Genomic DNA, 27,709 nt, shown 5'->3' on the forward strand with positions numbered 1-27,709 from the left:
TTTTACACAAGTTCAATTTCAACAAAAGAATTCAAACATGAGATTTCACCTTCTAGATAGATGATAATGGAAGGATACTGTTGTTAGAAAGATAGACATTATACTTATAGTTTTGATCTTTTAAAATTTTATAGGGCTTATTTAGGTTTGAACCTAATTTGAAGATTTTTATTTTTTTTGCATCTGTAAGGATTAAAGAAAAATCGATGGCTCAAGAGCAATTGATATGTCAATCTAAACTAGAGAAATGAATGATACATAAATTAAAAGCTGCTGAAGTGAGATATATATATAACAACATTGACAGCTGGTGGTATTGCTGATTAGTTGTATGCGAAGAACGCAGAAATGGAGAGGTAGATTGAACATTTAGGTTTTGAAGGAAAACAGTTAGTTAGTGAAAAACATATAGGTTTGATTTTGAGTGAAGAATTTCATTTAGAGTTATGTTAAGGATTAACTTAGGGTTAATTTCTTTATTTATGGATTGACGGGGAGATTCAAAATGACAATTCACATGTTTTAATATAAAAAAATATTAAACATCTCACCATTTTTTGTCTCACTTCTTGCGCGCATAATGTGGTATCTATTACTTTTATAAAATTATCCCTTAATTTTAAAATATTAAAGAACAATTTTGTAAAAATAGTAGATGCCGCGTGAAATGGGCAAGAGATGAGATAAAAAATGATAAGGTACTTAACATTACTCATTAATATATTCACCTGCTTTGCCTGACTCGTCAGTTTCTTCTCGTCGGATATTGAACTAACTTATCAAATTGGTTAAATTTTACAAAATCATTGATATCGTCACAATTAAAAGTAATTTTAAATTTATAAAAATATTAAAGATCCATTTTTTTTTATTGCAATTAGGCTTTCCTATTTCAATTATTTTTGAATCTCTAAAGAAAAGGTACTGAATCCTACAACTTCACATTTCTTCATCTCTTGGTTTATTGCATTGTGAGCAACAATTTTTCCTTTTCTTTTTCCTTTCTAAGGACTATATATCACTTTTTTCTTTTTTATAATATGTAAACGTATAGTTTCATAAATTTATTGGTTAACGAAGTTCTTTTAAAAAGCTAGAGACATTCTTTAAGAGAAACATATTTGTACTTTGAATGTTTCAAAAGAATTGAGTTAGCAAACTCTTGTAATCATTAAGATTAAGGACGTGAATCTAAATGGAAGCATGTGGTGAAGCCAAACTACGCATTTTTTATGCATAATATTCCATCAATAGCATGTATTTTATAATTGATGAAGCAGCAACCATAAATTATATATATATATATATATATATATATATATATATATATGTAAATATTGATTATATCTAATCAGGTATGAAAAATATAAAGCTAGAAATAAGATTATTATGTACGGATTAGATTAACTTGTTAAGAGTGGCCAACAATGGTAATGTTGGTAATAAGAGGAGTACGAAAATGAAAGAAGATCTTGGCATCTCAATAATGGAGTAATTGGCTTTCTGAAGGAGCATCCAGGCAATTGGTTAAAAAAGAGAGAAGATGTTGGTATACTGTTAGGTCAAAAAAGAGAGAACAATTTTATTGTCTTCTTTATGTTTTATCCTTGGTCTGGTATTTAAGGATCAAGGAGATCTCTGAGTGGGTTCCACTGTTACTGTTGAATTATTTGTCCAATATATGCTGGATTAGAAAAAATTATGAATGCTGAATAATGTTATGTATATGTAACAAAATAAAAGGACTGCTGGAAGCTGTACAAATACATAAAATGTTCCCTTAAAGTGTAAAACAGTCAAGTCGATCCATCCTTTTGATCCTAACCAAACGTGCCCACATGCAAAACCCTACCAGCACTTAGTCAGCAGCAGGAAATTGATTATGGCAAAGACAAATGATAAAAAAGCAATCACAATAACAATAATACCAAATTAATATTAAAAAAGAAAAGGGAAGCTGGAGCCAAGAAAATTAATAATGGAAAGTCAAAGCACGCCTTTAAGGATATGAAAAAGAAAAATTTAACAATTCTGGTGATGTTGCTGTTGATGATGGTCTCTACTCATCACAATGGTTTCTATATTTATATATGGCAGAGGTCCTCTCTTCTTCCATCACTGGTAGTGGTAGGTCTTCTCTTCCATCACCTTTTACCTTATAATTTCCACTACAGGAAATCACCTCATTCAATAACTTTCTCATATCTGATGTTGTCTCATAATACCCAGAAAAAAAAGAAAAAATTTTATATTTTGAAACTGTGACTTCACACCACGTTTTTATGACAGATTAGTCTACATATAAACATATCTATTTGTATGTTTATCATTCCATGACGTAAACTAATAACCCAGATTATTTATCAAAGGCTAGAGCTTAAATTTAGTTTCCTACTTTGTTGTTAAGAATTCTGAAGTAGGAAAGAAAACCCAGTTTAACCACTTGATTTTAGTGGATCCAGTTGCTAAGTCTTGCAGCCAATGGTTTATCAGCAATTCTATATTAGTATCTGATCATTTTGGAAAGGAATCAGAAAACAAAGTTTGGTAATTCAGAAAAAGAAAAAGGCAGTGACCTCACAAGTATATAACAAAGGGTGACATAACTAAAATGAACATTCAGGACAGGACTGCTTTGTCAAAGTAGAATCATTTCTTAGATTATTAAGATAATGATACTTTTTTCTTTTTATTGATCTTGAGATATCAGAGCCCGAGAATCAATTCTAGTACTTGTAATGAAGATATCATTGCATCTTCTTTGTCTCTTCTCTTCCCTTCTGTTCACTGTAATTATCCCTCTTTTGAACTGCTTTTACTTCACAGGTGAACCATTGACTGCAACATCAGCATTTGCTGCTACTCTAGCTATACCTACTAATCTACTAATTACTTCATTCAAGTTCTTGGCTCCTGTACCTTCTCTTCCCTTCATTTCATTTTATTGTTTATTCTCGTACCTTTATTTTTCTTTTTTCTCTTTTTGCTATTTATCTTCTTTTTAGTTTTTCAGTTTTTATTAGACATTCAGAACTGAGATGGATGTAACAGTTTATTGTTTTTTATGTCTTTTACAGTTTTGGAAGGAATGATTTTGATTGGAACAAAAAAAATGTTGTTGCAGAGGACTTTCTTGGTGGTTGCTCTATTGATCACAGGACTTTTTGGAGCCTTTTTATACACTGTGGAGGGCACACCACAAAGGATTCTTTTAGACTCAGATGTCGACACTGATGATTTCTTTGCCCTTTTGTACCTCTTGAAGCTTAACAGATCAGAGTTCGAGTTAGAGGTTAGTCTTCCTTATGCTTCTCCTGATGTGTGCTTTCTCCTTGTTTCAGCTAGCTTTTGGCCATTGATGAAACAATTACATTAAGAGTTGGTTTTCAGCTTTTAAACTATTTCAGCTTGTCAAAACTTACCATACTTGTAGACTATTTGAAATTTGAAAAATTTGATTCACAATTGAATTATTGTATTAATCAAGCCACTCACAACCATTCAAATTCAGTTTGGCTTTTAGTTGCAGAAAATTTAGAAAGAGTTCAATCCTGTTGTTAAAGTTAATAATTGAACTGAATTCTACAACTTAAAACAATGCTTTTTTTTCTTTTTTTTACCTTTGAACTTCTCTTCTGTCAGAATAGATTGCAATTCTTTTGCCTTCTACAAAATGCAGTCCTCTGCCAACCGTATACTCCAAGTTATTGGCTCTACTACCAGAAAAATAGAGATACTAATATATTATCTTGCCACAGGCAGTTACTATCAATGCAAATGCATGGACTGATGCCGGGCATGCCGTGAACCAAATCTATGACATCCTTTACATGATGGGTCGCGACGATATTTCTGTTGGAGTTGGGGGTGAGGGTGGAATACTTGACGATGGCACTATACTCTCAAATGTTGGTGGATATCTTCCGATAATTGAGCAGGTGAATTCAAGTTCTTTCAATGCGAGAAAGTTTCATAAAGAAAGTTCTTTTTTCTCTTTTTTCTCTTTTGGTACTCCTGAAATTTTTGAAGGGGAATGGGGACATCAAGATGTTGACGACAGGAGGTGAATTCTCCTGACCTTCTCTACAATGAGGCAGCTACTCGACCCCCGCCCAATGGGCATCTTTTTGTTTTTCTGGTTGTGATGGAGAAAATACTGATAACTGAGGTTCTCAATGTTAGGAAATGTCAACAACAGGAGGCTGTAGATACAGACAAGCTATTCCTGTGGGCCATTTTGGAGGACGATTAGATATTAATTCCAACTATGGCTTAAGGAAAGCGTTTCTGCCACAGGTAGAATTGGACTTAAATTAATTTTTATCTGTTACATAAGGATTTTGTATAAAAATGAATCCGATACATTTTCTGTTCTGCACTTCTCTATTTAAGAGTTAAACAATATTGAAATATAGTGATGCTAATAGATTGTTCATTCGTAAACCAGGGCAGCAGGAAATATTCCCCTCTTCGACAACCTACTGCACAACAAGTTCTGATAGATAAAATATCTGCAGGCCCTATTAATGTCTTTATAATAGGAGCTCATACAAATTTTGCAATTTTTCTTATGAAAAATCCGCATCTAAAGAAGAATGTCAAGCATATATATGTAATGGGTGGTGGTGTGAGGTCACAAAATCCTACTGGTTGTTGCCCACGAAATACACGCTTATCTTGCCATCCTAGACAGTGCGGTGACAATGGCAATCTGTTTTCAGATTACACTAGTAATCCTTACGCTGAGTTTAACATTTTTGGAGATCCTTTCGCTGCGTACCAGGTATGGCAAGTTCTTGCAATTCCTTGGATATCAAGATTAGGTGAATATGATATTGACTGACACCTAGACTCTTTTTTCAGGTTATCCATTCAGGAATACCAGTAACCCTGGTGCCCCTGGATGCAACAAATACAATTCCTATAAGCGAGAATTTCTTTAATACATTTGAGCTTAACCAGCATACATATGAGGCACAATATTGTTTCCAATCTCTGAAAATGGCTCGTGACACTTGGTTTGGTGACCAATTCTACACGGTAATTGTTCTTGAAAATGTTTCTTTTCTTTGCTCCAGTCCCTAATAATCTTTTAGAACGCTCATAATTTAGTAAAAGTTGCTATTGCAGAGCTATTTCATGTGGGATTCTTTCACATCAGGAGTAGCAGTTTCTATCATGCGTAATTCGCATAAGCAAAATGGAGAAAATGAATTTGCTGAAATGGAATATATCAATATAACTGTTGTTACTTCAAATGAACCTTATGGAGCATATGATGGTTCAAATCCATTCTTTGATGGCCGTAAAGTTCCAAAGTTTAATCTGAAGAAAGGTGGAGCACATAGTGGTCATGTACAGACAGGCCTTAGAGACCCTTTCTGCACTGTGCAGAATGAGCAAGGAAGATGCCAGGTGAATCTAACATTAAGGTGAAAGAAAATAATAATAATAATGGCCTAATGATTTTACCTTATGTTATTTAATTCTTCAAAATATTTTTTTTCATAGGATGGCTATACGAAAGAGGTAACAGGTTCTGAAGGAGTTCGTGTTCTTGTGGCAACGAGAGCAAAACCTAATCCAGACACTAGTAGTGAACTTGACAGGGCCTATTTCAAGAGTTTCTTAGATGTAAGTTCATTTAATTACCTATTTTCTTCATTCATTTCCTGATTTTTGTTATTACAGTTATAGGATTCTTGATATGCTTGCAAACTGAAGATTTTCTTTTTATTTATGCAGGTTCTGAATCACCCTCAACAAACTGGAAGGTTCAATTTTACAACCCAATTTCCTTATTACAAAGAAGTTCTGTACAAGCCAGACTTTGGAACCAAAAGACTTGGCAAACCTGTTGTCTTTGACATGGACATGAGTGCTGGAGATTTTCTTGCTCTAATCTATCTCCTTAAATTGCCTGTAGAACTGATCAACCTCAAGGTAACTGGTTTCTCTAGTTCTATGATTATATGAAGAAAATGAAAGTCATTTGAGATCCTCTTGCTGTTTCCATCCAGGGTATCATTGTAAGTCCAACTGGCTGGGCAAATGCTGCAACCATAGATGTGGTATATGATTTGCTGCATATGATGGGTCGTGATGACATTCCAGTTGGTCTAGGAAATGTCTTTGCTAGGAACCAGTCTGATCGAATTTTTTCTGCTGTTGGAGACTGCAAGTATGTTAAGGTCATTCCGCATGGTAGTGGTGGATTCTTGGATTCAGACACACTCTATGGTCTTGCTCGAGATCTGCCACGAAGCCCCAGAAGGTACTCTTCTGTTGTGTGGATATTGCTTATGATGATTCTGTTTGCTTATTGAACAGTTTCTAACTCAAAACGACTTTTCTCGTCAAGGTATACTGCACATAACTCTGTAAAATTTGGAGCACCTCGCGACACTGATCACCCTGAACTCAGACAACCTCTAGCACTTGAAGTTTGGGACACTGTAGTAAGAAAATTGGAGCCAGGATCTAAGATTAGCATATTAACCAATGGACCATTGACTAGTTTAGCAGAGATAATTTTATCAGATAATAATGCAAGCTCTGTGATTAAGGTCAGTGCACTTGTCAATTATCTGAAAATGCAGTTCAGATACAAGGCAATAAAATTGTTTCAAATTTCATTGCAGGATGTGTATGTTGTTGGAGGACACATTAGCCATAACAATCTGGACAAGGGAAATGTCTTGACTTCCCATTCTAATGAATATACGGAAATGAATATATATCTTGACCCCTTGGCTGCAAAGACAGTTTTTGAATCATCACTTGACATTACTCTCATTCCACTTGAGGCCCAGCGCAAAGTAAGTTCATTCTCCAAGATCCTACAGAGTCTGAGCAAGACAAATAAGACACCAGAGGCATTGTTCGCGCGGCGTTTGCTATCAAGGCTTTACCGGTTGCATCAAGCACACCACAGATACCATCACATGGTAAAGACAAACAAGTCTTCATTTCATTCTTTTCCTTTTCCTTGCAGAAAACCTAAGGTTCCTGCTATTACTGAATGATGCTCTTCTGCAGGATACATTCTTGGGGGAAATCCTTGGTGCAGTATCCCTGGGTGGCGGCCATGATTCCTTGCTGAACTCAATCTTGAAAATTAAACGGATTAAGGTTCTTGCTGAAGGCGTTGAATCCAGAGAGGGAGAGATTGTGGTGGATGAAAAACAAGGGAAATTAGTCAGACTATTGGATAGTGTAGACCCTACAGTATATTACAACCATTTTGCATGGCAATTGGGAGTTAAAATGCAATCTGCCGTTATAGGAAGCTTTGATGAGCAGAGAAGAATTTGGAGTACAAAACCAAATTCTAAGTAAACTGAAGAATAATATACTTCTTGACGAAATGGACTAATTATTCTTTGACAACAGGAAATTATTTCTCTTCATTGAAACATATATATACAAGTTTCAGTTGCAAATTGTACGCTGATACTGTTAGCACTACAGAAACTACCAACAGAATGATATATTTGATGTAGAAACTATCTACTTTTGTCATTTTCTTTTGCTTTTTAGAGCTCAATGAAGAGAAATAATAGCTTAGGAAACATAAAAAATAAACAATTGAAAGCTGACATGTATCAAATGAACATGTCAATGAATAGATTTTTATTTTTCTTTTTCTGATGGCAAAGTAAAATGATGTCATATAAATGGACTGTACCCACTACCCATTGTGGAGCTATTATCATTTATGCTATCTGAATGAAACCACTATTTTCTTTCATTCCAGTGATCTAGAAGGCCACAGGTGGAAAAATAAATCATTATTATTTCCCTAAAGTTTCCCCAGTCAAAGATGCTTCTTAGATTTCTTTACAGTGACTTGATGGCTAATGAACACTTACAAACGTCTTTCCCCTTTATTCCAAAATCTTGTCTAATGGATTTTACATTATTGTTAGTTGAGCTGTCAAGGAAAATCTCTCTCTCTCTCTCTCTCTCTCTCTCTCTCTCTAACTCGCCATTCTTATCCACCAAACACAAATGGAGATTCATTTTGGAAAGACCAAAATGTTGGGTAATGGTGATCGAACCTTTCTTCGTAAAGATTTGCAGGAATCAAGGGAATGTTTTCAGAAAGGACATGCGCACAGCGAGCACCCTGTTAAAATTTCATTAGCAATTGCAATGAAAAGATACGGAGAATCAAGTCATATCAATAATTATTTCCACGTTTGTGCCATTTTTCCACAGTGAGAGACAGCCTCAACTGATTCCAATTGACCTCAGGAATCAAATCTTCCCCAAGTTGATCCATTCCTTTCCCCAGGACCCTACCTTTATAAATGCATTGACAGTCCAATGAATTTAATAAACTTGGTCGGCTGTCTTCTTGGTTGTATTTGTTTTAAGGACTAATTTAGTTATCAGCAGATAACTGCTATAACTATGGGTTGCACCCTGACAAGTTTAGAGAAACCAAAGTGACTATTACATACATGATTACAAAGATGATGCTGATAATTTGCACCTAATAATAGTTCTTTGCCTCTCAACTTTGGCAGACACCCATGCTGAATTTAATAACTTAGCCCATACTATACACGACCAACATTTGTACAACAAGACTCATCGATCTATCTATCTACAGAATGCAACATGTGGTCCTAGCTAGCTTTGCACCAGGTGCATGCATGTTAAAATATCAACTCAATTGTGAGCTACATGGAAACTGTGTATTGAGATTAGCAGGTTAAATTATCTCCAGATCCCCTAAAACCCCAAAATCAAATTGCCTAGACCAAGCTTGCCAAGTAAGTGGTCTTGCAGGCTAACTGAATGAACTGCTGAGCTATACTAGGTGCAACACGAAAGTACACAGCATCCTTCTTATCTATAATTTGCCTGAACTTTATGTGATTCAACCTATGAAACTGACATGGTTGTCTAATTTCCAAGTTTTGAGAAGTAATAATAAGCTGCTTAGATCATCTTTCATGCCCTAAAGTGCTATAAAAACTCTTCAAAGCAACTGTTGAATTGTACTAAATAAGAAGACAGGAAGTTTCTCCAGTAAAATTATGTATAGATAATATAGAGATAAGAATATGAAAAATAGGGAATAAAGAGGAGAAACACAAACAGGAAAGATTCTCTTGACCATTGAAGATCAAAATGAGAAGTGACAGTAGATGAGACTCTTTTATCTTCACAAAACTCATACAAGCACAACCCCGTTCAATTAAACAGAACCTTATGGTTAGAGAAGAGTAAGACACAAAAACCAAAAAGTTTCTCTACAGTGGTCCTCCCCAATTTTAGTTGATACCATTAAAAGCTCAATTCTTCCATGGGAATTGACCCACCAGCTGCCACAATTTGTTGCTCCAACTGCAATAGACAATATTTAACATTTTAAGAAACAAATATGAAATAGACCAAACACAAGTAATTTTTTCTTATCATAAAAATAAGCATGCAACTAAAACAAAATGGCAGTCTACTAACCCTGATTAGAGCTTCAAGCTTGTTCTTCACAAGATAATACTCTTGCTTTACTTGCTGCAGGCATTTCAGGCACCTGCGATCCAGGCATGAGGCATCCAACAATTTAATAAATTTGTACAAAGAGTTAATGGCTCAAAATTCATAATTGAAAAAATTTACATTGGAAGGATAGGGGAGAAAAAAGAATCCTACTAGAGAAAAATAACTCACCCTTCAGGATTCTGCCCCTCACAGAAGTTGCGGAAAGCAACGCAAGCATTTTTAACCCTCTGCGCACCTATGCTGATCAACACAAATAAAACCATTTCCTTTTCTCATCAAGCAAGAAATGGAACAGAAAGCGGAAAGAAAGGACCAACTTTTACTCTTAATCTTTCATTTTCTACTCCTGTCTCAGATCTGAAATGTATTGAATTGTTAATCTTTTTATGAGGTTGATTGCACTTTCTTTGATTCTAAAACACGGCTTGATACTGTAACTCAAGATTGATTTAAAGTTCAAAAAGTTTATAATAGTTAATACAAGGAAACAGAAGACTACCTGGAGCTGCTACCCTTCAACTGGTGCACATGAGCATCAACCCTTTTGAAGTCTATAATTTGCTGATCTCTAAAAAGAAGAAGTAAAAGAAAATCCAAAGAAAATATAGCAATACAATATCAGCTAGCTAGAATCAACCATGATTTAAAGGATGTCTGAAATGACTAACCAGAAAAAAGAGAAAAAAAGAAGCAAAGGGTTCCTTACAAAGCACTAGTGAGTTCATTAAGAAGCCTCTCAGAATCTGCAAAGAAAAGAGACACAACTTCAACAACAAAATCTGGGTTACTCTCATCTTGCAGTAGCTGAAGCTGTGTAAACTGACCATCAAGAATACCCTTCACACATCCAAAGAAGAGGAAACAAACAAACACAATTAACAAAAAGAAAACAGAAAACTAGTAAACCACTTAAAGAAAAAACAAAAGAAAGAAAAATAAAACACAAAAAACTAAAAGAACAGGAAAAGAAACTAGATTTACACATTTCCGGTATTTTACCTCCCTGAACAAGGACTTTGTATATTCAACCCATGTTCTCTGCATCTGACCCACCTCCATGCCTTTCCTCTGCCTGCTTGTGCTCTCTCTCTCTCTCTCTCTCTCTCTCTCTCTTTCTTCCTAAACACAAAAGACTGCACCTTTTCTCAAGCGGTGACCCAATAAAACTTTGTGGCTTAAATTTTACAGATCCTGAGGGAATTATTGCACAATCAAAGTGGGAATAAATGCTATAAGGAAAACCTTGAAAAGCATTTGATGAATTAAATGCTAAAGAGCCAAAAATATAAAGTCCAAAATTTTGCTTGCTTTCTTGTTTTTCTCTTTCTTAGAGTATTTCAAGTAGTACTTACAGTAAAGCCAGCAGTGACCCTATCCCACCTTTTATATTCTTTTCTATGGATTTGTGCTCTGCTCTGTTTTTGTGTGTGTTTTCTTTTTTAAGCTCATATGTTTAACACAACCTGCCACCATTTGCTCATTTTTAAACTCTTCTAAATTACCCAATTTTCCAATTTTCTTTTCATTACAGCAAAACATTAGTACAATAACAAAATAAATTATTTTTTATCTACAATTTTCCTTTTATATCTTTTTGAGTCCAATAGGTAAAGTGCCTATATTTTAATTGGGTTTAAATTTTATAAACCTAATCTTTTTTTTTTAAAGTCATTACTGTTAACCCTTCTTTAATTAATATTGTTAATGCTTATCCTTATTTTATCTTAAATATTTTTTAAGTTAACTTTCTTTAAAATTACTTATTCCAAATAGAAAATACACACATAAAGACTATAATTTAGATAAAATAAATAAAAAATTATCTTTATTTTAATTAATATTTTTTAATTTCATTCACTATGCCGATGAAACCATTGGTTGGTTTCTGATTGAAAGCTACACATGGGTTTGACGTACAAGTGACTTCACAACATCCAACCTTTTTCTTTTTCTATTACGTTTGGAAGATTTGGAAAGATTTGTTTATCCTTTTAGAAAATAAAACTAGTTATCCATCTGTAATAATATTAATATTATAATTGAAAATAATCTTGCCTACAAATCATGTGTACCACCACCATCTACATTTTTAATTTAAGTATTTAAAATAATATTGTGTTCTTAATTCGAATAATATTATTCTAAAATTGAATGTCAAAATATATTATTTATAGATATAAAATATTCTATAATCTTATTAAAATACTAACAAGATGTCAATAAATAAAAGACCGTAAATAATATAAAAGAATATATTTTATACAGAAAATCTGTCACAGCTAATAATCTAATGTAAAAAATGGTTACAAGTGATTTTAAATTCCAAAATAATGAATAATAAAAAATTGGTGGATAATAAATAAATAATATTAAAGAGAGGTTCAAGAACATATCTTGGCTGGTAATATTATTTTGCCTGCTATAACCACTTTGGTTCAACTGCCCTTTTTAAAGATTTGCTTGCCCACTTCTGTAGATAGGATTTTTTGTGTTTTATTGACCGTCCAAAATCTCTTTTATATTAATTAAATTACATATGGTATGACTCATGAGGGTCCTTTTATCACTTCACCATATTTACTTGTTTGTTCATTTTCCATGTTTTTTTTTTTTTATACAGAAAAATGGATCAAATTCAAGAAAACCAACTTAGAGAAAGAAAAAAAAAATATCAAGAACAATTATATGACACTCTCAATTGATCTAGGCCAAGAAACACCTGATTATTACTGAATACAAGGTAGCACTGATTAAACTGGAATTCCTAAAGCAAAATTGAGATTAGAACTTGCATGTATGTGGCACCAATTCATGTTGGAAAATTGAAGGAGTTTGATCTATTTATTTATTTAAGTAACTGCAATAATTTTAGGGTTAATCAGGTAAGAATATTCTGGTAATGGAACATTGAATCCTACAGGGTACAGCTGTTTAATTAAGTGAGGGTTTAAAGGTTGCGTTATGTTATGGTCATTGGTCGGTTTGCTTTAGTTTTCTGTGCAATTGGGTCACTACTTAATATCATTTATAATATTTTAAGGTTCAAATGAGGTGTATGCTTATATTCCTTACTAACTGTTCTCTCCTTTTGTTATTCGAATATATCATCAAAGATTTGCGATCAGAGTATGGGAAAACAAAAAAGAAAAGAAAGATATTCTCTTTTCTTTTTTTTTTTTTTCTTGTAGAAAAGACGTCTGTATGATCCATTGAATGCCTCAATTCATTTAGAAATTGTTTATATATAACAGCGGTAGAGTCAGAATTCCTCATTTGCCATTTATTCTCAATCTTGTATCAATAGCACCCACAATAAATGCTGTTTTAGGTGAGATAGTAAAAAGTAAATTCCAAATATTTCAACTCATGTGCCTTATATATTAGGTGTTTGTGGGTTTAACTTCCATGAACAGTTTAATCAACTTTTCACATCTAACTCTACTTGTTTGTCAACCTTAAGTGTGAGCCAATTTCCGAGAAACCAAACCAAAAAAAGAAAAGAGAATCGATTTGGTTCCATTTTTATCTTTTTCATGTATTCTTTGATGCCGCACTAGCAATTATATCAAATGATTATGAAGAGTTATAAATTATTCCTAGTGTTTTCTTTTTTCCTTTTTCTGGAAGTTGCTGCAAGTTGACTTGATAGGTTGACAAAAAGATGCATAACAAACTTTTAACCTTTTCTTTCTCCAGTGAAGAAAACCCTTTTTGTAAAAGAATGTGACCAGCAGCTTTAAGTAATTATGGCTGCAGATTATTCCCTACGAATATGAAGAGCATCTAAGTCTTATTAGGTAGGAGATACATATCGCTGAGGCCTGACCCCTCTTTTGATACGATAGGAATCTAATTGTGTGGTTCTTCAAATTGCGTACTCCAAGTCTCCACAAATTTTTTCCTTTTTTCACACTAAGCATAAGAATAGTTTAGCAGGTGATGGTCGCCATAACAACAGTAACAATCAAAGAGTTCGAGCAGCATTTTAATACCTATATTATATGTATAACTATTTTCACAGCAAAAATCTTGGCTCGGATCGGATCATTTCATATTTTAGTATTTTGTTCTGGTATATGAAAATGACACAAACAAAACTTTACTCTATGCTCAATTATACGCTGGATGTTGATGTAGTAAGTGCATGCGCATTTATTCAACATGTGCAGATTAATTCATAAACAGACAAAATAAAAATAAAAATAAAAATCTGTACTCAGCATTTCCTTGCCAAGTAACTGAACAACCATCAGGAATCAACACCGACTTCAAACCATTAAAAAATAATTATAACTCGGTTTGGATACAAAATACACAGCTCGAAATTGTCTATAGGATTGTGATTTTAGAAAGCATAATTAAATAAATACAATCCATTAAAAAGATCAATAGTGCAGTGTGTAAGGTAAACCTACAAAGATTTTCAGCGTGGAAAGCATATAAAAATAGGCTAACAGACCTTGCAACTCCTCCTACAATATCCAGGAAGTTCTGGAGATCCTACCATGTACTCAGGGTTGTTGGTGCATTCTCCAAGGGCAGCCCACCTCTCACAGCTCTCATTCTTATCTGTGCAGTTCCCACCAGCTTCTATGTTCTTGTCAAATGAATCCACATGAATCCACTTCGTGGCAGACCATTTCTCCCCTTCAATCACTGGGCATCCAGCATGGAGACTGTTTGGATCTGGAATGGCAGTCGGATGGAGACTAAAGAAAAGAAGGGCATCACCTCTCCGTGGTTTCACTGAGTAAAAGATACCAAAAACATTTCATCTAAGGGCAATGCTTAAAAAAAATGTTCCAATTTATTAAAGCACTTGCATTAATCAAGTGACTTACCAGAAATTCCTTTCTTAGCACATTCAGAAAGGTCTTCATGACTTTCAGTAGCTTTATGGCGGGGAGGTTCCTGTTGCAAGTTGTTTGTTAAATATAAAGATGCCCCATCTAGTTTAACAACAGGAAACAACCAAGTATTTAATAACTCCTTCCTCTCGCCACACCCCCCCAACCCAAAATACTCCATCTATACTTTGATCACTATCTGATTTTTAGAGAAGTACAGCCCAATATTTGACACAACAAAAATTATTAGAAACTGAAGTACTTATTGTTGTGGAGTTTTCTCCATAGCTTCTCCTTCTTAATGCTTTTTCTGAGTTCAACATATTTTTTAAAAATATTTGAGAAGTTAGTATTAATATAACCAATGTGGGAGCTTATACTAGATATAATAAATAAATTAAAGCACATTTCTACAGACTGAGGGATCTAGGAAGTCTTTTGACAGAACATCAAATCAGGAGAGAAGCAAATTGCTTACCCCCTATGAAGTGTGAAAAGTGTAAGAGAAGTTAATTCTGCAACTGTAAATTGATTTCTTTAAAAAAAAAAAAAAAGACTGAGAGAAGAAGAAAAGGGCACTTGCAACAACCTCCGCATTGGGGAACACAGTTTCCCCGCCTTTTACCACATCAGAAAGATACATGAGCACAGTTGCCATGCGGTGTCCACCACGGGCAATATTAATCTTGTCAGCAAAGTAATCATAATGGGGATCGTACTTCTGTCCATGTTCATATCTCAAAACTTGAAGGTCTTCCCCATTTTCTGCAAAGGAAGATTCGAGAAAAGAAAAGAAAGATAATCGGCAAGTGTCTTACAATTTACAGATAACATAACATATGGCCTGTGCTCAGTTGGTAATTTTGAGAGCCCACATTGCTAACATGTTTCAGCAAAAGATTATGATCTATAATCCCTCATCAAGGCAGGAAGTCATTGAAGATGAATAAATCACCATCAAAATATAGAGGTTATATCTTACAGTTGTGCAACTAATTTGAGAAGTTAAAGTTCCTTCATATATTTGAAACAATGATTCTCATTCCAAATTCATGTTGGTTGAACTTAATCAACAAATAATTATGAAATTACAAAAATCTTAATTATATAAATCGTCTATTGTTCTAATGGGCAAAGAAAATATGTCTAGACACACAATTTGAGAGACTTTTGAGTAGATATATCAGTATCCCAAGTTCTAACTGCCAGCATCATCATCATCATTCTGTTATAGCTGAACTTCTCAGTCAACCAAAAAACTATAACTCCAGCACCAAAGGCTTATTCAACTTCGTGTGCATTGAGCTTATGGAGAAAAAAAAAAATTAGAAGCTTTGCTTGGATTGAACCATGATTATGGAAATAGGTATTCAACTTGTGGTATCACACTGTTTTCTTCTTCTACTGAAGTGTATTTAGGTATCTTTATCGAGTTTAATGATGTCGAGATTTAAGTGTTTCATGTTTTAATGCCTATTCAGCTTTTCTTTTCCTGTCCCACTAATGGCAAATGATTAGAATAATATGCTCAAGGGTCTTGATTTTATGCCCCACGAAGCACATGGAAACAAAAAGATGGTTTAAAGCCCTAATCACACCTAATTTTGATTGTAAATCCCTATCAAACTGCTGGTTCTAAATTACCTTTGTCAGTTGCATTCCAAGTCTGTGCTGAATGAGTGCCAATACTCTCCATGAGGCACCAATTAGCAACATTGTGAAATGCATGAAATCCCAGATGTCAAGTCCAAAATAATAAGGCACTTAGATTTTTCTGTCGACATCCAAAAGCTTTGTATCATATGCCTGATTATCATAGATTTACTGTAACTCATTAGTGTTACTGTGAAAAAGTTTGTGGAGACACTAACGTGACAAACTTAAAAGGGATATGTCAAGTTTATGTAGTACTAAGAGTAGCACATTTCTTCTGTTATAGATTTGGTCTTTTGCATGCTAAGATGACCATGACCTCAGAGTCCAAGTTGAAACTCTACCAATAGTTGGTGTAGCTTTGGTTGCTTACTTTTAAATCTCTATAATACTTACTACTCATGGAACAGAACTAGGATTACGTACAGTTTCCCAAATGAGCAAGATTATATGTAACCATAAGTTGCCTAATTTGGCTTCAAAACTAACAGCCCAATCTGATTGAAATAAGAAAATATAAATTGCTGATACTAGAAAGATATAAAACCTATGGGCAAAGTTATTAGAAGGAAGTAATCTTCTGATGTAGCAAACCTTTTGGGAGAAAGGTCCATGTTGAGATTTTCTCCTCAATGCCTGCAATGATTGGATCCTACAAAAGGAATATAAAAAAAAAGGTTCAGAAATCGCATGATGATTCAAGCACATATAAGCCTTAATAAGCAAATGACGAAAATCAAAAAGATTCATGCAGAAAAGAAGTCATATGTCGCTCATGCCTTGATAAGCCCTTCCGAGCATCATTATAACAATGAAACAGAATATCAAAACAGAATGAAAAGTCATTGGCTTATTACAGATGAAATAAGGAGAGAGAGAAGGAAGAAAATGAATTGCAATGATTCAGTTAAGATGATTGAACAGGATATGTTACTAGCTAGATTCTTTAATCACACCCATAAAAACAAATACAACATCATCTTGCTTCTAAAATGGCAACCATCTTAAAAGAGAAGGGAAAACCTAACTTGATCTGATATAGAAATAAATATCTAGTGAAACTTCAAAAACTAACCATATTGTATTTTATAAATTAAATTAACTAGTCAAAATGAATAACGCACATAAACAGCAAGAAAGTACTTACCTTTCCTTTAGCAATAAACATCCCGGAGCTTGTTCTAACTTCGCTAAGTTTACTCTTTCCACTCTCATTATCCGCCACTGCAGATCTCTTCAGCTCCGACTTTGCCTAATTTTATCAAAACATAATCAATTTAATTACAGAATGAAACATTAAACTCTTTCTTTTTCTTTAAACTAACAATTGCTAAAGCAAACTCACCAAAGAGATAAGATGATCGCATTCTAAATCCGTAAGAAAACCTTCGTACACAAATGCCCTGCAGAAAAATCAATTAACAGGATTTCAGCCTTTTCCTTTCATTTTCTTAACAACCGAACAGAGAGAGAGAGAGGGACCTTGGCTTCCATGAAACTTGTTTGACTTTCGAAGGGTCAATGATGGAGGTAGGAGAACCTGGATAAGAGCTAGACTTATGGAAGATTAATGAGATCAAGAGCAGAAACACGAATTTATGAGGATTTGCCATTAGAGAAGATTTTCTAGGAAAATGTCAAAATTTTCTAGGAAAATAATATGGCAGTAGTAAGTAATCGTGTGTATGCTGTGACTCATCTATCAACCGTCATTTTCGCACTAAGATAATAATGTGCGTTCTTTTAAGAAACTAATAAACGGCGTCGTACGTACTTTATTTAGTACTTCCTTTCAAGTAGCAATAATGTCGTCTAGTGCTGCCCAATAGAATATCCATAAGCTAATAATTTATTCTCTGAAGTGAATTTTTTGTTAAAAGAAATAAATTAAATTAATATTAGACCCAAATTAGCATTAATTAGTTAATTCTTGAATATAAGAAATGCATAATTTTTTTTTTCATTTCAGGATTTGTGTAACATTTTGTTTTACAAATGGAAATTGAAAATGTTTATTACAAATTATAAATAATAAAAAAAACAAATATCTTTAAATTGTAATAAACGAAAATATACATTTATAAGGTTCTCCCTCACATTTTGATCACACCTTCATACAGCAGAAATGCTGATATATCAGTTGGTCGCCAGTGCATTGTGTATCTCTCAGTATACATTGGCGGCCTCTTTTCGAAACTGTTTAGTCCTGTGGTTTTGGGTTCATCTTGGTGAGTATTGACTCGATGTTTTTCTTGGGCTTCTGGGAGCAACATCAAGAACACAGAATCTATAGATTCATGGAAGAATCGAGTTTCAAGAAGCACTACATCGTTCAGGTGAAAAAACTAAGGATGGTTTGGGCTTTATTTAATCTGCTTCAAGATTGAGATCTTCTGTAATCCTGGAGCTGTCATAACTGTCTAAAAGAACCTCCATCTGTCGATTTAGATCGTTTAGATGCTTTGTGGAGTTGTATTCGTCTGCATCAAGGAGCTCCTCAGAGTATGTTCTTTGGGGTATAGACTTTTGGAGATCTTTTACCTCTTCCAGAACATGCTCATTTCCTTGTAGAATCTCTACAACCTGCTTCAAATGCAAATCAAAGAACATGGCTGCTTTTAAAATCACGTTTCTGTCGCAGCTAAAGATACAATATGACAAAAATCCTTTTGTATCAGAAGTAACTGATAGGTGGTGAGAAAATGAAACACTGTATAAAACCATAATTTTGCAGAACCAGAAAGATCTTTGTTGAGGATTAATCTGATGAGAAACTTGCCTGGTGCATTTGAGGTCGTTGTGTCGAAGACTGATGTATACAAAAAGAAGCTGTCAGGACCAAACGTTCCATCTGTTTCTCGTCATAGGAATCTCCAAGAATTGTGTCAACAAGCTCCTTGATACTATTCTTCATAAGCAAAGGTTTCGCCTGCAACCAATTGCTCTAGAAAGTTACGAAGTTCTTGGAAATTAATTAAAACTTAGAGTTGAGTAAAGACAGAAACTAAGGAATACATACCCACATCACAAGGCTTTGCTGAGAACTATCTATAGCTTGCTTTCCAGTAATGAGCTCCAGTAGTATTACACCATAAGCATAAACATCAGTTTTCTCATCAACTATCCCATGCATGAAGAACTCAGGAGGAATGTACCTGTAATGATAAGATATGAGATTGATTGTAGGGTAAAAAGTGATTCAGGAATTAAAGGAGTTTCGAACAACAAACCCAAATGTCCCTTCAACTTTTGATACAGTATGATGAGTCCAATGCTCAGGTAACCATTTTGCAAGTCCGAAATCAGAAATCTGCACAAGTATGAAGTTCCAGAGCAGGCGGCCATTATATTTTTTGACCAAAGAGGCAAATTCCATGAGGCGGCCGTTAGATACTAAACAGAGATTCGAGCCTTGTGGTTGATTATATTTTTCAGGTTTGAAATCTTACCTGAGCCTCAAAATCCTCGCTGAGTAATATATTAGCAGCCTTAATATCCTTGTGGATAATTCTCCTTTGGCAGTCTTCATGCAGATACTGAAGGCCTATTGCAGTTCCTAGAGCAATCTTATATCTGAGTCCCCAATCCAGTTTTTCTCTTGGGCCTATAAAACAAGTGTGAGGAACTCGAGTAATAAATTAAGCTAGCAGGAAACTTGCAAGATTATGAACTTAATCTTCAGAGTAATGATCAAACCGTAAAGTAAAGATGCTAGGCTTCCATGGGCAGACAATTGAAGCACAAGATGCATCCCTCCTTCAACTCCATATCCAATCACTTTAGCGATATTGGGATGGTCAACGTGTACCATAATCCCAAGCTCAGATAAGAAATCAACTGTCATCTCCTCTGCAGAACCTCTGGTCAGCCTTTTTATTGCGACAAGCTGCCCATCTTCTAATTGCCCTTTGTAAACTTCAGCATAGCCTCCCTGTCCAATCAAGTTATCTGCAAGATAAATAGTGTAAACTCACAAAGAAATTGACACCACTAGAAAACTATGGAGAGTCAGATTAGGAAAGGGGTACAAAACCCTGGCTAAAATCATTAGTTGCAGCTTTAATGTCTGCCAATGCAAAGTTCTTCCATGAAGATTTCAGATAGCAAAGTTCAGCATCCAGAGGGGAGCTTATAACTGGAATCAATTCCTCTCTCATTCTTCTGGTTTTAGTTCTGGTAAGCCTCGGACCTTGTTTCTTCAGAGGGAAGGTCTGTATGCGTTTCGCATTTCCCTTCTTGAATACACGAAAGAAGTCGCGCCACTGGGTGGCAACTAAGTAATGATGTGGATGGCCATCTGATCCTGAAGTGCTGGCTTTAGAAGCTGTTTCAGCTTCAGCTTCTAAGCTAGTTGATCTGTCTTCCTGATCTACTCTTGGAGAAGATTCTTCTACACCAACTTCGTCCACCACACCCATTTTTTCACCTCCCTCCATTTCCTCCGCGTTGAAAGATCTCATGTCTGATACAGAGTCTAGAATCAAGCACTAATACATATGATAATATAAGAAATTAAAGACTTGATATTTGGAAAGGGATGGAAATATGGGAAGGGTTACCATGAGGTGAAAAAGAATCAGAGAACCCAGATCGCTTTAAGGTTCTGGCTGCAACAGTAATAGTTGCATTTTCTTGTCCTTCTCCTGTATTGCTAAGGCCCTCGTGGAAAACATTGTTGCCACTAATTGCCACATTTTCTGCAGTGTCGCTGGAACCATTACTGCTACTAATTGCCTCCTTTTCATGATCTTTCCCAGCCGTGTCATGGGAACCATTACCGCCACTAATTGCCGCCTCTTCTTTATCATTCTCAGCCGTGTCGTGGGAACCATTACCGCCACTACTTGCCACCTTTTCTTGATCTTTTCCGGCTGTATCTCGGGAACCGTTACTGCCAATATAACGAAACCTTGGATCAATTAAAAGAAAAACAAAGAAAATAACAAAGCCAAGGCAGGTTAATATAGCTATAGCATAAACCAAAAACAAAATGTGCATATGTGAAATATCATCATCCAGATCCAACTGCAAAAAAATCACAAGGCAACCCTGAAAAGATGAATGACAGGAGAAATAAAAGAGACAAATGGCAAGTTATCTATTCTATAACACCCTAAATATATATCAGCAATGTGCATCAATGCATGCTCAAGAAACCAATATATAGATAAAGAGAGAGCAATTCAGCCAAAAGGAAATTACCGAGGGGCTTGGAATATTCCTATTCTGATAGGAATAGTTCGAAAGCCTTTAATCAGTAGCATTTTCAGAAATATGCAGAAAATGGAAACCTTACAATGTAAATGAACAAGATATTGCTGTCAATATCAAAACCAATTAAGCTAAAAGAGCTGAAAAGGAAAATGGGAAAAAGTACCAGAAAGAAGCTGAAGGTTGTTTGACACCATACATGATAATATCAAGAGAGGTGACCAAAACTAGAAAGGGGCAAGACCAAAGGGAAAAAAGAAAAATGAGGGAGAAATTGTAAATAGCGGTTGGCATCATCTCTCATTTTGCTTCCCTAATATTTGTCAGATTTCTTAGGCAATTTCCCACCTGATTTTCATGCATAAAAATCGGCTTTATCTGTCATTGCCATTTTCATATTTGGGAAATAATTAAAATTTCTAGTTATTAATCCTACATTTCAATTATGAACTCATCGTCCTGAAGAAAATAATTGAAGGCACGGAGAATGAGGTGTTATTGGGTCTTTGACACGTGTCATTAAAGAACTCCCTCCTCTTCGTAACCCGGGAAGTAACAGAAATAAGAATGAATAACGGTTTGTTAGGATTTGGCACAAAGTGAGAGGAAGATTTAATAGAACTAACGATACTTCATTATTATTTTGAGCCCTAAAAGAAAAGGTAAAATATACTTCATCAATTAAATAAATGCAATTAGGGAAATCCAATTAGGATAACTAACGGCGTGAAGAATTTAGTTAGCTAAGCTGGAACCAGGCATGTATGCACGTCACCCATTACAGGTTACATTGCCCAAGAAACCAGAAAAGCATTTGCTTAGGGTTGTGAAAAGCCTATCTCGAGGGAAGAGTTTCATGATTGAAGCCTCATCGCCAAGCATGGGATGTCAATCAAGAAAAGTTTCAAAACTATCACCTTTTTCTTCTTCTTTTTTTGTACATCAGCAAATCTATTAGAGTGCAGCAGTAAAAGCTAAAGATTTAGGTTTTGATCTTATTTGCTATTATATTTGTTTTCTGCTTTTTTTAAATTCAGAAATTGATCTAAATAAAAAAGAAAAACAAACTGAGAAAACCATAATAACCACTTCTAACATGATTTAATGCCATATGAATTTCAGCATCAGAAACTCACGTCGCCAAAAATATTAATGATTGTAAAACATTTGCAGCGTACGAAAAGAAAAATAAAGACAATAACAAGACAAGCATCCAGTTAAATGCCTTTACTGCTAAAATTGTTATTCCCAGCAAAAGCTGAAATGTCTTCTCTGATTTACCACCTACTGACATTCTTTCTATCCATATCCATTTCAAAGACTCTCATCAAGCCACTCACTAGTTATTTCAGTGATCGCTGCTGATGTTAACAAATAATAGATTATGAACGGAAGTACGCCATAGAAAAGTGTCGTTACACTTGATATTAATTTACAACAGAAACCAAACATGCGTAGTGGACTGCGAAGTGGTAATACCAATGCATGCAAACTCTCGATTCAGTTCCATATAAGCCGCTTTTAGTGAACATTCCGAGTGATTAGTCCCTCGAATATTACATAAAGGTCCTTATTATCCGGCCCAAAAATCTCCTCAGCCTTCCTCAGAGTATCCTATTGTATTAGAGAATACAAGACTGGTGAAAATGGATTCTCAAGAGCTTGTTAAGAACAAGAAATGAAGACAGACAGGGACATACTTCTTTTGTTTGCTTGTGAGAATTTAACTCCTTCACATTTGCTAGAAATGCACCAAACTGCTCGTAAGATAGTCGACTCCTGATTAAACAAAAGAAGGGACTAGCTTAGAACCTCTAACAAGCCACAAATCGAGTTGTATGCATAGTGCATTTCAGTGTAAGCAGGATTAAAAATATTCAGTGCAAAATTTTATCTTCATTGAAAAGCGAATTGGCATTGACATAATCCAATGTCGGATAATTTTAAACTACGAAACCCTTTCAACCATAGTGAATTTTACCTGACTTGGCGGAAGAATTCTTTCCCATCGACACGAGTTCTCCCTGAAACAAACAAATACGAGGAGTAGTGACATGTTACAGAAAGACAAAACACCTTAAACATAATACCAGTTAAGCTGTTACCAAAAGCAAAGCATTTCCATATGTGCTTTCTGAAACACAAACAAAAGATGTGCTACATTGCTAGCTTTCATCATTAGTACATAGAAAAAGATTACTGCCAGAATACTAAAAGGCTTCACAGTCAATCAATCAGCTTCATCCAGTACAAGAAATGAAAGTAAATTGTTTTATTGTTCAACCAACTATTGAATTGTAATTACATAAATTATTTATGAAATATTAGTGTTAGCCTGGTCATCCATGCACATAGTTACTACAAATAGAAAAATGATTATCTAATACACAAAGAGCATCGCTACGCAGTGTTGGTTGAAGATTGACATGTTTGTCATTGCTCTGTTTTATTTCACAGGAAAAACGACTGGCATAAAATATTCAAGGTCAAAGAACTTTACAAATGCAGGTCTAAACCACTGCAATTCTCCACACCATTTGAGATGCCAGCCAAGGCTCATGATTTCAAGAATCTAAAACAAGTAAATACTAGATGAAATTGTTTCCATAATATAGTTTTAGAGCTAACCAGTATGTGACCCTGTTTCAGAGCTGGATATTGAGCTATGTTGGCTTGATGGTATAGAAGAAAATAAAGAAGACCTATCGTCAGGCATGCCTCTTGAGGTAGAAAATGACATTGAATGACGTCTTGGGGACACCGGTTTAGATGTTCTAGTAGGAGATACAGAAGCTGAAAAACTCGGAGGGGAACCCGGAGGAGTAAACCGGGGAGTGCTTGTTTGAGATGCTAACAGAGGACCATGTGACATTCCTGGTCTTGACGATGCTGCAATAATAGCAATATCTAGTAAGATATGACAGAATCTAAGAGATGTGAGCAAAAGTATAAGTGATCATGGCATACCATCTATTTCACGATCCTCTGCAAATGAATTTCCCATTTCTGAGAATTGGCTCCGCATTGAAGATGTTCTTGAAGGTAGCATCGAGGCATCATCTTCTGAAGCATAAAAGAAAAACTTCTTTGAGTTGGCAAGTGAATCATGAAAAGAAAAAGAAGAATGATAAACCAAATGTCTAACTAATTAAACATTGAAAAGACTATCATAACATTAATGAACATAAACTATTATAGTCAAGGGGGTATTTTACTCCTGCTCTGGTAGACCATAGCCTTTCAAATTCAATATGAATCTATCTCTGTTAAATTCATTGCTAAACAGTATAAAAGAATGTGTAAAGCAGCTTAATAAACAAGCAAACAACAAGGAGGAAGGTAAACGCATACCTGTTGGTGTTGGCTTGGCGATGATAGGTATAGCTCCTGACTGTCACAAAACCAAAATAACTAAGTCCAAAACCTTTAATTCGTTATTCTATAAGTAGCCTCTTTTTCTTTCATTCCTTTTTCTAAAAAGAAAAAAATAGCAATTGCAAGCAAGGGAAAAACACTATTGGTCACTTACAGAACTTTCTTCATCATCTTGCAGTGACTTCATCAGTGTCTTTCTGAACACTTCCAACTGCAAGCATTGTAATAATAATTATCAATACAATCACTCAAATTATAAGTAATTAGCTTCCACTTATTCCCAATTTCAATATTGCTTATATTTATAGTCAATGAACTACGTATCTTTAATGAAATTGAAATCAAAATTAAATGAAAGCAGAGAAAATCTATCACATTGCATATAATTACAGTCAATAATAGCATTTCTAATCGAGTCGAGGCAATCAAGTACCTTTGAGACATCTCTCTGAAGCTTCTTTACAATGTTAGATAGCGAAGCATTCTCTTTCAGCAAGTTCTCCTGCAATTTTCTTTTCTTCTTTTAGAATTTCAAAAAATAAGAAGAAAGGAAAAGGCAGGAGTGAAAAAGGGTCGGACCTTCTCAGCGTCGGCCTGGGCGAGTTTATCAGCAGAATCGGAGAGGGAGGCGTCGAGAGACTCAATATGAGACTGAAGTTCGGCGATGAGGTGGTCTTTCTCGGCGAGCTGAAGGCGCAAAGCGGAAAATTCGGATTCAAGGGAGGAGACACGTGTAGAGAGAGCAATGGAAGTGATTTTGCGGGCCACATCTAGCTGTTCAAAGGGATCGGACGGTAACACTTGCAATACTTCCTCGGGAAGATCGAAGGTGGAACCACCAGATTCTTTCGCCAACATCTTCTTTCTTTATCCTCCTCTCCTGTTTTTCACTTTTTGGTTTTTCTAATTCTTTTTTGTGTATATTTATTTATTTTCAGTAATTAATTAATTATTATTTATATTATAATGTCATATATTTTTAATAGCCACTGCCAGTAGCAGTGTGGAGGGGAGTTTTGGTTTGAGTGATTCGTTCCTTTTATTTAAGCAAAAGGCAAAAAACATGTGGCTTCTAGTTGGATAGGATAAGAGGGACAAACAGGAATTGTGTGTGTGGTCTGCTCTGAATTTTCTCTTTCCTACACAGGACATAACGACCTTGTCTTTAGATTTTGTCTTTTCATGGAAACCAAAACAAAATAAACAATGTCTGTTAATTAATACTTTTGTATAATTATTATTTAATTTTAAGCTATTAAAAAATAATTTTATAACTATTTTTAAGCACTTCACATGCGTCTCAATTTTCATTTATATATATATAATAATAATTTTATAATTTTAAATTATAAAAGTAATAAAATTTTCATAAATTTTAATTTATATAAATGAAAATACTAATATAATCAGTTCCTAATTGCTTACATATTTTTTGATTAAATTGGTTCATCTACTCTCATATATTTCATATGATTATGAGTTTCTGTTTACAGTAGGCTGAGTTAGTTTCCATTGACAGGAATAATACTTCTCTTCATTTTTATGGAGAGGAGAAGGACACCCAGATGAGCTCTAAAACAATTTTTCATACCGGATGTTTGAAGCAAAAGATTTTTATATGTTCAGAAAGAATAAATGGGTCTAGCCCATGATAATATATGGGAATGTTAAGCCTTTCTATGGACTTGTTTCTTGTAGGCCCAAAGAGAAGGCCCCATTCGCTTGAAATAAATTTCTTTTCTAGTGGGTATATCATAACTTTTGAAGAGAATAAAAGGTAATAAAATTGAATTTCTAACCTAAACAATACATAAGAAAACTATACATTCACTCAATTGCATCCCAATCAAAATTAAATATTTTTTTTGTTAGTTGGCTTGACATCCTTTTTATGATGGTGGTTAGGAAAATTGTATTGAAGTTCCTTGGCCTGTGGGTTTGACTCAAACACCTTCCTTTCCTAGTTCCTGCCTTCTTCCTTTGATTTCATTAATCAAATAAATAAATGCCACTTCAAAGTTCAAACATGCTACCCAACTTTAGCTGACTCGTATAATCCAAAAACAAAACCATAACATAAACATGACAATGATTCTATTTATAGGAAGAAAGCTCAACTTTAGACCAAACCCAATTAATTCTTCAGTGCTGACAAAAATGGCAAAATTACTAATATTACCACATTAGTACCTCTAAATGCCTTACTCAAGCAATTTGGTACACATGACCTGATTCTATTGTAAGTCAACTCTCTTTAGAGGAATTTTTCTTTTTTCTTTTTAAAATTAAAATCTGGATCAGAATTAATTTAATATGCACTTTATTAAATTCATTTTTTTTCAAAAAAAATTAAGATGTACTCTCAAGTTCTATTTATTTATGTATTTGAAAATTATTTTTCAAGTAGTAATGATAAAATATAAAATCAGAATGACATTTAAAGCTTGAAATTGAGAGGTGCCATTATGTCCATTCTACAATTGCCACCAAGTGATTTCTTAAAAACTTTATTTATTTTTATTTTTTATTTTTTATTTTTTTGGCTATGTAGGAGGATGTTTCCACTACCCCTTCCCAATGTACTACTATTTTGTGAAAGGTACAAGAGGGCAGGGGGCAGCACAATATCTTCACCACTTCCTTGCAATTTACTTCTAATCTTATAAAATTTAAAGAAAAGAAAAAAGAAGTCTGTTTTGACCCCACAAAACAAAAGCTTCTTTGATTTGTTCCCTCTTTTCATTTTATTTTTCATCTTTTCTTTAGTGGGAAATTATTGAGGAATTTAGTGGGTCCGGATAATCAAGGTCCACTCATACTCTCTAACAAGTGATTTTGAGCACCCTGCTGTGAAATACCATACTTGCCCTTGTGGAGTTATAATATTTCTTTTCAAAAACAAATTAATATATAATTATGGTTATTGCCTGCTTACATTCAAGAGTCATTCGGGATTTCAATAATGTAAAGGTTTTTTTAACCCCATTTAATGAAATTTATTTAATAAATTCAAGTTAAGTAAATTTCAAATCGTCAAATTGATAAGTGAATTTATTTATAAATCGAGAAATTATCTTTTAAATTAAAATATAAATAAAAAAATTATT

The 27,709-nt window shown here is 34.5% G+C and overlaps 5 protein-coding genes across 18 annotated transcripts; 1 reads left to right on the plus strand and 4 right to left on the minus strand.

The window, feature by feature from the left end:
- The first annotated feature begins 1,919 nt into the window (after nucleotides 1–1,919).
- LOC8261524 lies at nucleotides 1,920–7,643 on the plus strand. Of its 10 annotated transcripts, none has more exons than XM_048379401.1 (14): nucleotides 1,920–2,127; nucleotides 2,827–2,915; nucleotides 3,125–3,292; nucleotides 3,759–3,938; nucleotides 4,183–4,296; nucleotides 4,448–4,783; nucleotides 4,864–5,040; nucleotides 5,131–5,415; nucleotides 5,512–5,634; nucleotides 5,746–5,943; nucleotides 6,021–6,274; nucleotides 6,362–6,566; nucleotides 6,642–6,947; nucleotides 7,039–7,643. In XM_048379401.1, the coding sequence occupies exons 1-14, from the start codon at nucleotides 2,091–2,093 to the stop codon at nucleotides 7,336–7,338; spliced, it is 2,772 nt and encodes a 923-aa protein (XP_048235358.1). In that variant the 5' UTR covers nucleotides 1,920–2,090; the 3' UTR covers nucleotides 7,339–7,643. The 10 variants fall into 10 exon arrangements, with proteins under 10 accessions (XP_048235358.1, XP_048235359.1, XP_048235363.1 ...); XM_048379406.1 differs by having other exon boundaries at nucleotides 2,104–2,127; nucleotides 3,078–3,292; XM_048379404.1 differs by lacking the exon at nucleotides 1,920–2,127 and adding an exon at nucleotides 2,134–2,735 and having other exon boundaries at nucleotides 3,078–3,292.
- A 1,457-nt stretch (nucleotides 7,644–9,100) lies between these two features.
- LOC8261523 (histidine-containing phosphotransfer protein 1) lies at nucleotides 9,101–11,013 on the minus strand. 2 transcript variants are annotated; one of them, XM_015717907.3, is made up of 7 exons: nucleotides 10,869–11,013; nucleotides 10,516–10,707; nucleotides 10,223–10,353; nucleotides 10,016–10,084; nucleotides 9,685–9,756; nucleotides 9,475–9,547; nucleotides 9,101–9,357 (listed from the first exon to the last, which is right to left on the minus strand). In XM_015717907.3, the coding sequence occupies exons 2-7, from the start codon at nucleotides 10,573–10,575 to the stop codon at nucleotides 9,298–9,300; spliced, it is 465 nt and encodes a 154-aa protein (XP_015573393.1). In that variant the 5' UTR covers nucleotides 10,576–10,707; nucleotides 10,869–11,013; the 3' UTR covers nucleotides 9,101–9,297. The 2 variants fall into 2 exon arrangements, with proteins under 2 accessions (XP_015573393.1, XP_002516834.1); XM_002516788.4 differs by having other exon boundaries at nucleotides 10,516–10,953.
- A 2,755-nt stretch (nucleotides 11,014–13,768) lies between these two features.
- LOC8261522 (probable prolyl 4-hydroxylase 4) lies at nucleotides 13,769–17,751 on the minus strand. The gene is made up of 7 exons (XM_002516787.4): nucleotides 17,499–17,751; nucleotides 17,362–17,419; nucleotides 17,164–17,268; nucleotides 16,611–16,668; nucleotides 14,953–15,128; nucleotides 14,358–14,427; nucleotides 13,769–14,262 (listed from the first exon to the last, which is right to left on the minus strand). Exons 1-7 carry the CDS (start codon nucleotides 17,627–17,629, stop codon nucleotides 13,967–13,969), a joined length of 894 nt encoding a protein of 297 aa, XP_002516833.2. The 5' UTR covers nucleotides 17,630–17,751; the 3' UTR covers nucleotides 13,769–13,966.
- Nucleotides 17,752–17,987: 236 nt separating this feature from the next.
- On the minus strand, nucleotides 17,988–21,617 carry LOC107261075 (receptor-like cytosolic serine/threonine-protein kinase RBK2). Of its 3 annotated transcripts, none has more exons than XM_048379050.1 (10): nucleotides 21,394–21,617; nucleotides 21,219–21,307; nucleotides 20,576–20,907; nucleotides 20,050–20,478; nucleotides 19,713–19,964; nucleotides 19,466–19,620; nucleotides 19,247–19,326; nucleotides 19,036–19,171; nucleotides 18,796–18,945; nucleotides 17,988–18,599 (listed from the first exon to the last, which is right to left on the minus strand). In XM_048379050.1, exons 2-10 carry the CDS (start codon nucleotides 21,278–21,280, stop codon nucleotides 18,384–18,386), a joined length of 1,812 nt encoding a protein of 603 aa, XP_048235007.1. In that variant the 5' UTR covers nucleotides 21,281–21,307; nucleotides 21,394–21,617; the 3' UTR covers nucleotides 17,988–18,383. The 3 variants fall into 3 exon arrangements, with proteins under 3 accessions (XP_048235007.1, XP_048235006.1, XP_015573263.2); XM_048379049.1 differs by having other exon boundaries at nucleotides 21,219–21,283; nucleotides 21,394–21,616; XM_015717777.3 differs by lacking the exon at nucleotides 21,219–21,307.
- An 822-nt stretch (nucleotides 21,618–22,439) lies between these two features.
- LOC8261521 (uncharacterized protein At4g15545) lies at nucleotides 22,440–25,638 on the minus strand. Of its 2 annotated transcripts, none has more exons than XM_015717766.3 (9): nucleotides 25,182–25,638; nucleotides 25,036–25,104; nucleotides 24,757–24,813; nucleotides 24,579–24,618; nucleotides 24,195–24,287; nucleotides 23,856–24,116; nucleotides 23,209–23,251; nucleotides 22,928–23,006; nucleotides 22,440–22,841 (listed from the first exon to the last, which is right to left on the minus strand). In XM_015717766.3, the coding sequence occupies exons 1-9, from the start codon at nucleotides 25,458–25,460 to the stop codon at nucleotides 22,749–22,751; spliced, it is 1,014 nt and encodes a 337-aa protein (XP_015573252.1). In that variant the 5' UTR covers nucleotides 25,461–25,638; the 3' UTR covers nucleotides 22,440–22,748. The 2 variants fall into 2 exon arrangements, with proteins under 2 accessions (XP_015573252.1, XP_002516832.1); XM_002516786.3 differs by having other exon boundaries at nucleotides 24,195–24,290; nucleotides 25,182–25,637.
- Nucleotides 25,639–27,709: the final 2,071 nt, after the last annotated feature.

Source organism: Ricinus communis, chromosome 9 (genome assembly GCF_019578655.1).
Source record: "Ricinus communis isolate WT05 ecotype wild-type chromosome 9, ASM1957865v1, whole genome shotgun sequence".
In the NCBI taxonomy this organism is placed as follows: domain Eukaryota; kingdom Viridiplantae; phylum Streptophyta; class Magnoliopsida; order Malpighiales; family Euphorbiaceae; genus Ricinus; species Ricinus communis.

What these genes read in the sequence shown, in the direction of transcription:
- LOC8261524 (XM_048379399.1), top strand. Translation starts at nt 2,739, where the DNA reads ATGAAGATATCATTGCATCTTCTTTGTCTCTTCTCTTCCCTTCTGTTC. An exon ending in TAGAACTGATCAACCTCAAG is followed by an intron (nt 5,944 to 6,020) that starts GTAACTGGTTTC and finishes GTTTCCATCCAG; the next exon opens with GGTATCATTGTAAGTCCAAC. An exon ending in CTGCCACGAAGCCCCAGAAG is followed by an intron (nt 6,275 to 6,361) that starts GTACTCTTCTGT and finishes TTTCTCGTCAAG; the next exon opens with GTATACTGCACATAACTCTG.
- LOC8261523 (XM_015717907.3), bottom strand. Translation starts at nt 10,575, where the DNA reads ATGGAGGTGGGTCAGATGCAGAGAACATGGGTTGAATATACAAAGTCC. An exon ending in CAAAGTCCTTGTTCAGGGAG is followed by an intron (nt 10,354 to 10,515) that starts GTAAAATACCGG and finishes GGATGTGTGAAG; the next exon opens with GGTATTCTTGATGGTCAGTT. An exon ending in AGCTTGAAGCTCTAATCAGG is followed by an intron (nt 9,358 to 9,474) that starts GTTAGTAGACTG and finishes TGTCTATTGCAG; the next exon opens with TTGGAGCAACAAATTGTGGC.
- LOC8261522 (XM_002516787.4), bottom strand. Translation starts at nt 17,629, where the DNA reads ATGGCAAATCCTCATAAATTCGTGTTTCTGCTCTTGATCTCATTAATC. An exon ending in CAAGTTTCATGGAAGCCAAG is followed by an intron (nt 17,420 to 17,498) that starts GTCCCTCTCTCT and finishes ATTTTTCTGCAG; the next exon opens with GGCATTTGTGTACGAAGGTT. An exon ending in TGCTAAGAAAGGAATTTCTG is followed by an intron (nt 14,263 to 14,357) that starts GTAAGTCACTTG and finishes TCTTTTACTCAG; the next exon opens with TGAAACCACGGAGAGGTGAT.
- LOC107261075 (XM_015717777.3), bottom strand. Translation starts at nt 21,524, where the DNA reads ATGATGCCAACCGCTATTTACAATTTCTCCCTCATTTTTCTTTTTTCC. An exon ending in TGATTCTTTTTCACCTCATG is followed by an intron (nt 20,479 to 20,575) that starts GTAACCCTTCCC and finishes ACTCTGTATCAG; the next exon opens with ACATGAGATCTTTCAACGCG. An exon ending in AACGACCTCAAATGCACCAG is followed by an intron (nt 18,600 to 18,795) that starts GCAAGTTTCTCA and finishes CATTTGAAGCAG; the next exon opens with GTTGTAGAGATTCTACAAGG.
- LOC8261521 (XM_002516786.3), bottom strand. Translation starts at nt 25,460, where the DNA reads ATGTTGGCGAAAGAATCTGGTGGTTCCACCTTCGATCTTCCCGAGGAA. An exon ending in TTCAGAGAGATGTCTCAAAG is followed by an intron (nt 24,814 to 25,035) that starts GTACTTGATTGC and finishes CAATGCTTGCAG; the next exon opens with TTGGAAGTGTTCAGAAAGAC. An exon ending in AAGATGATGAAGAAAGTTCT is followed by an intron (nt 24,619 to 24,756) that starts GTAAGTGACCAA and finishes GTTTTGTGACAG; the next exon opens with TCAGGAGCTATACCTATCAT.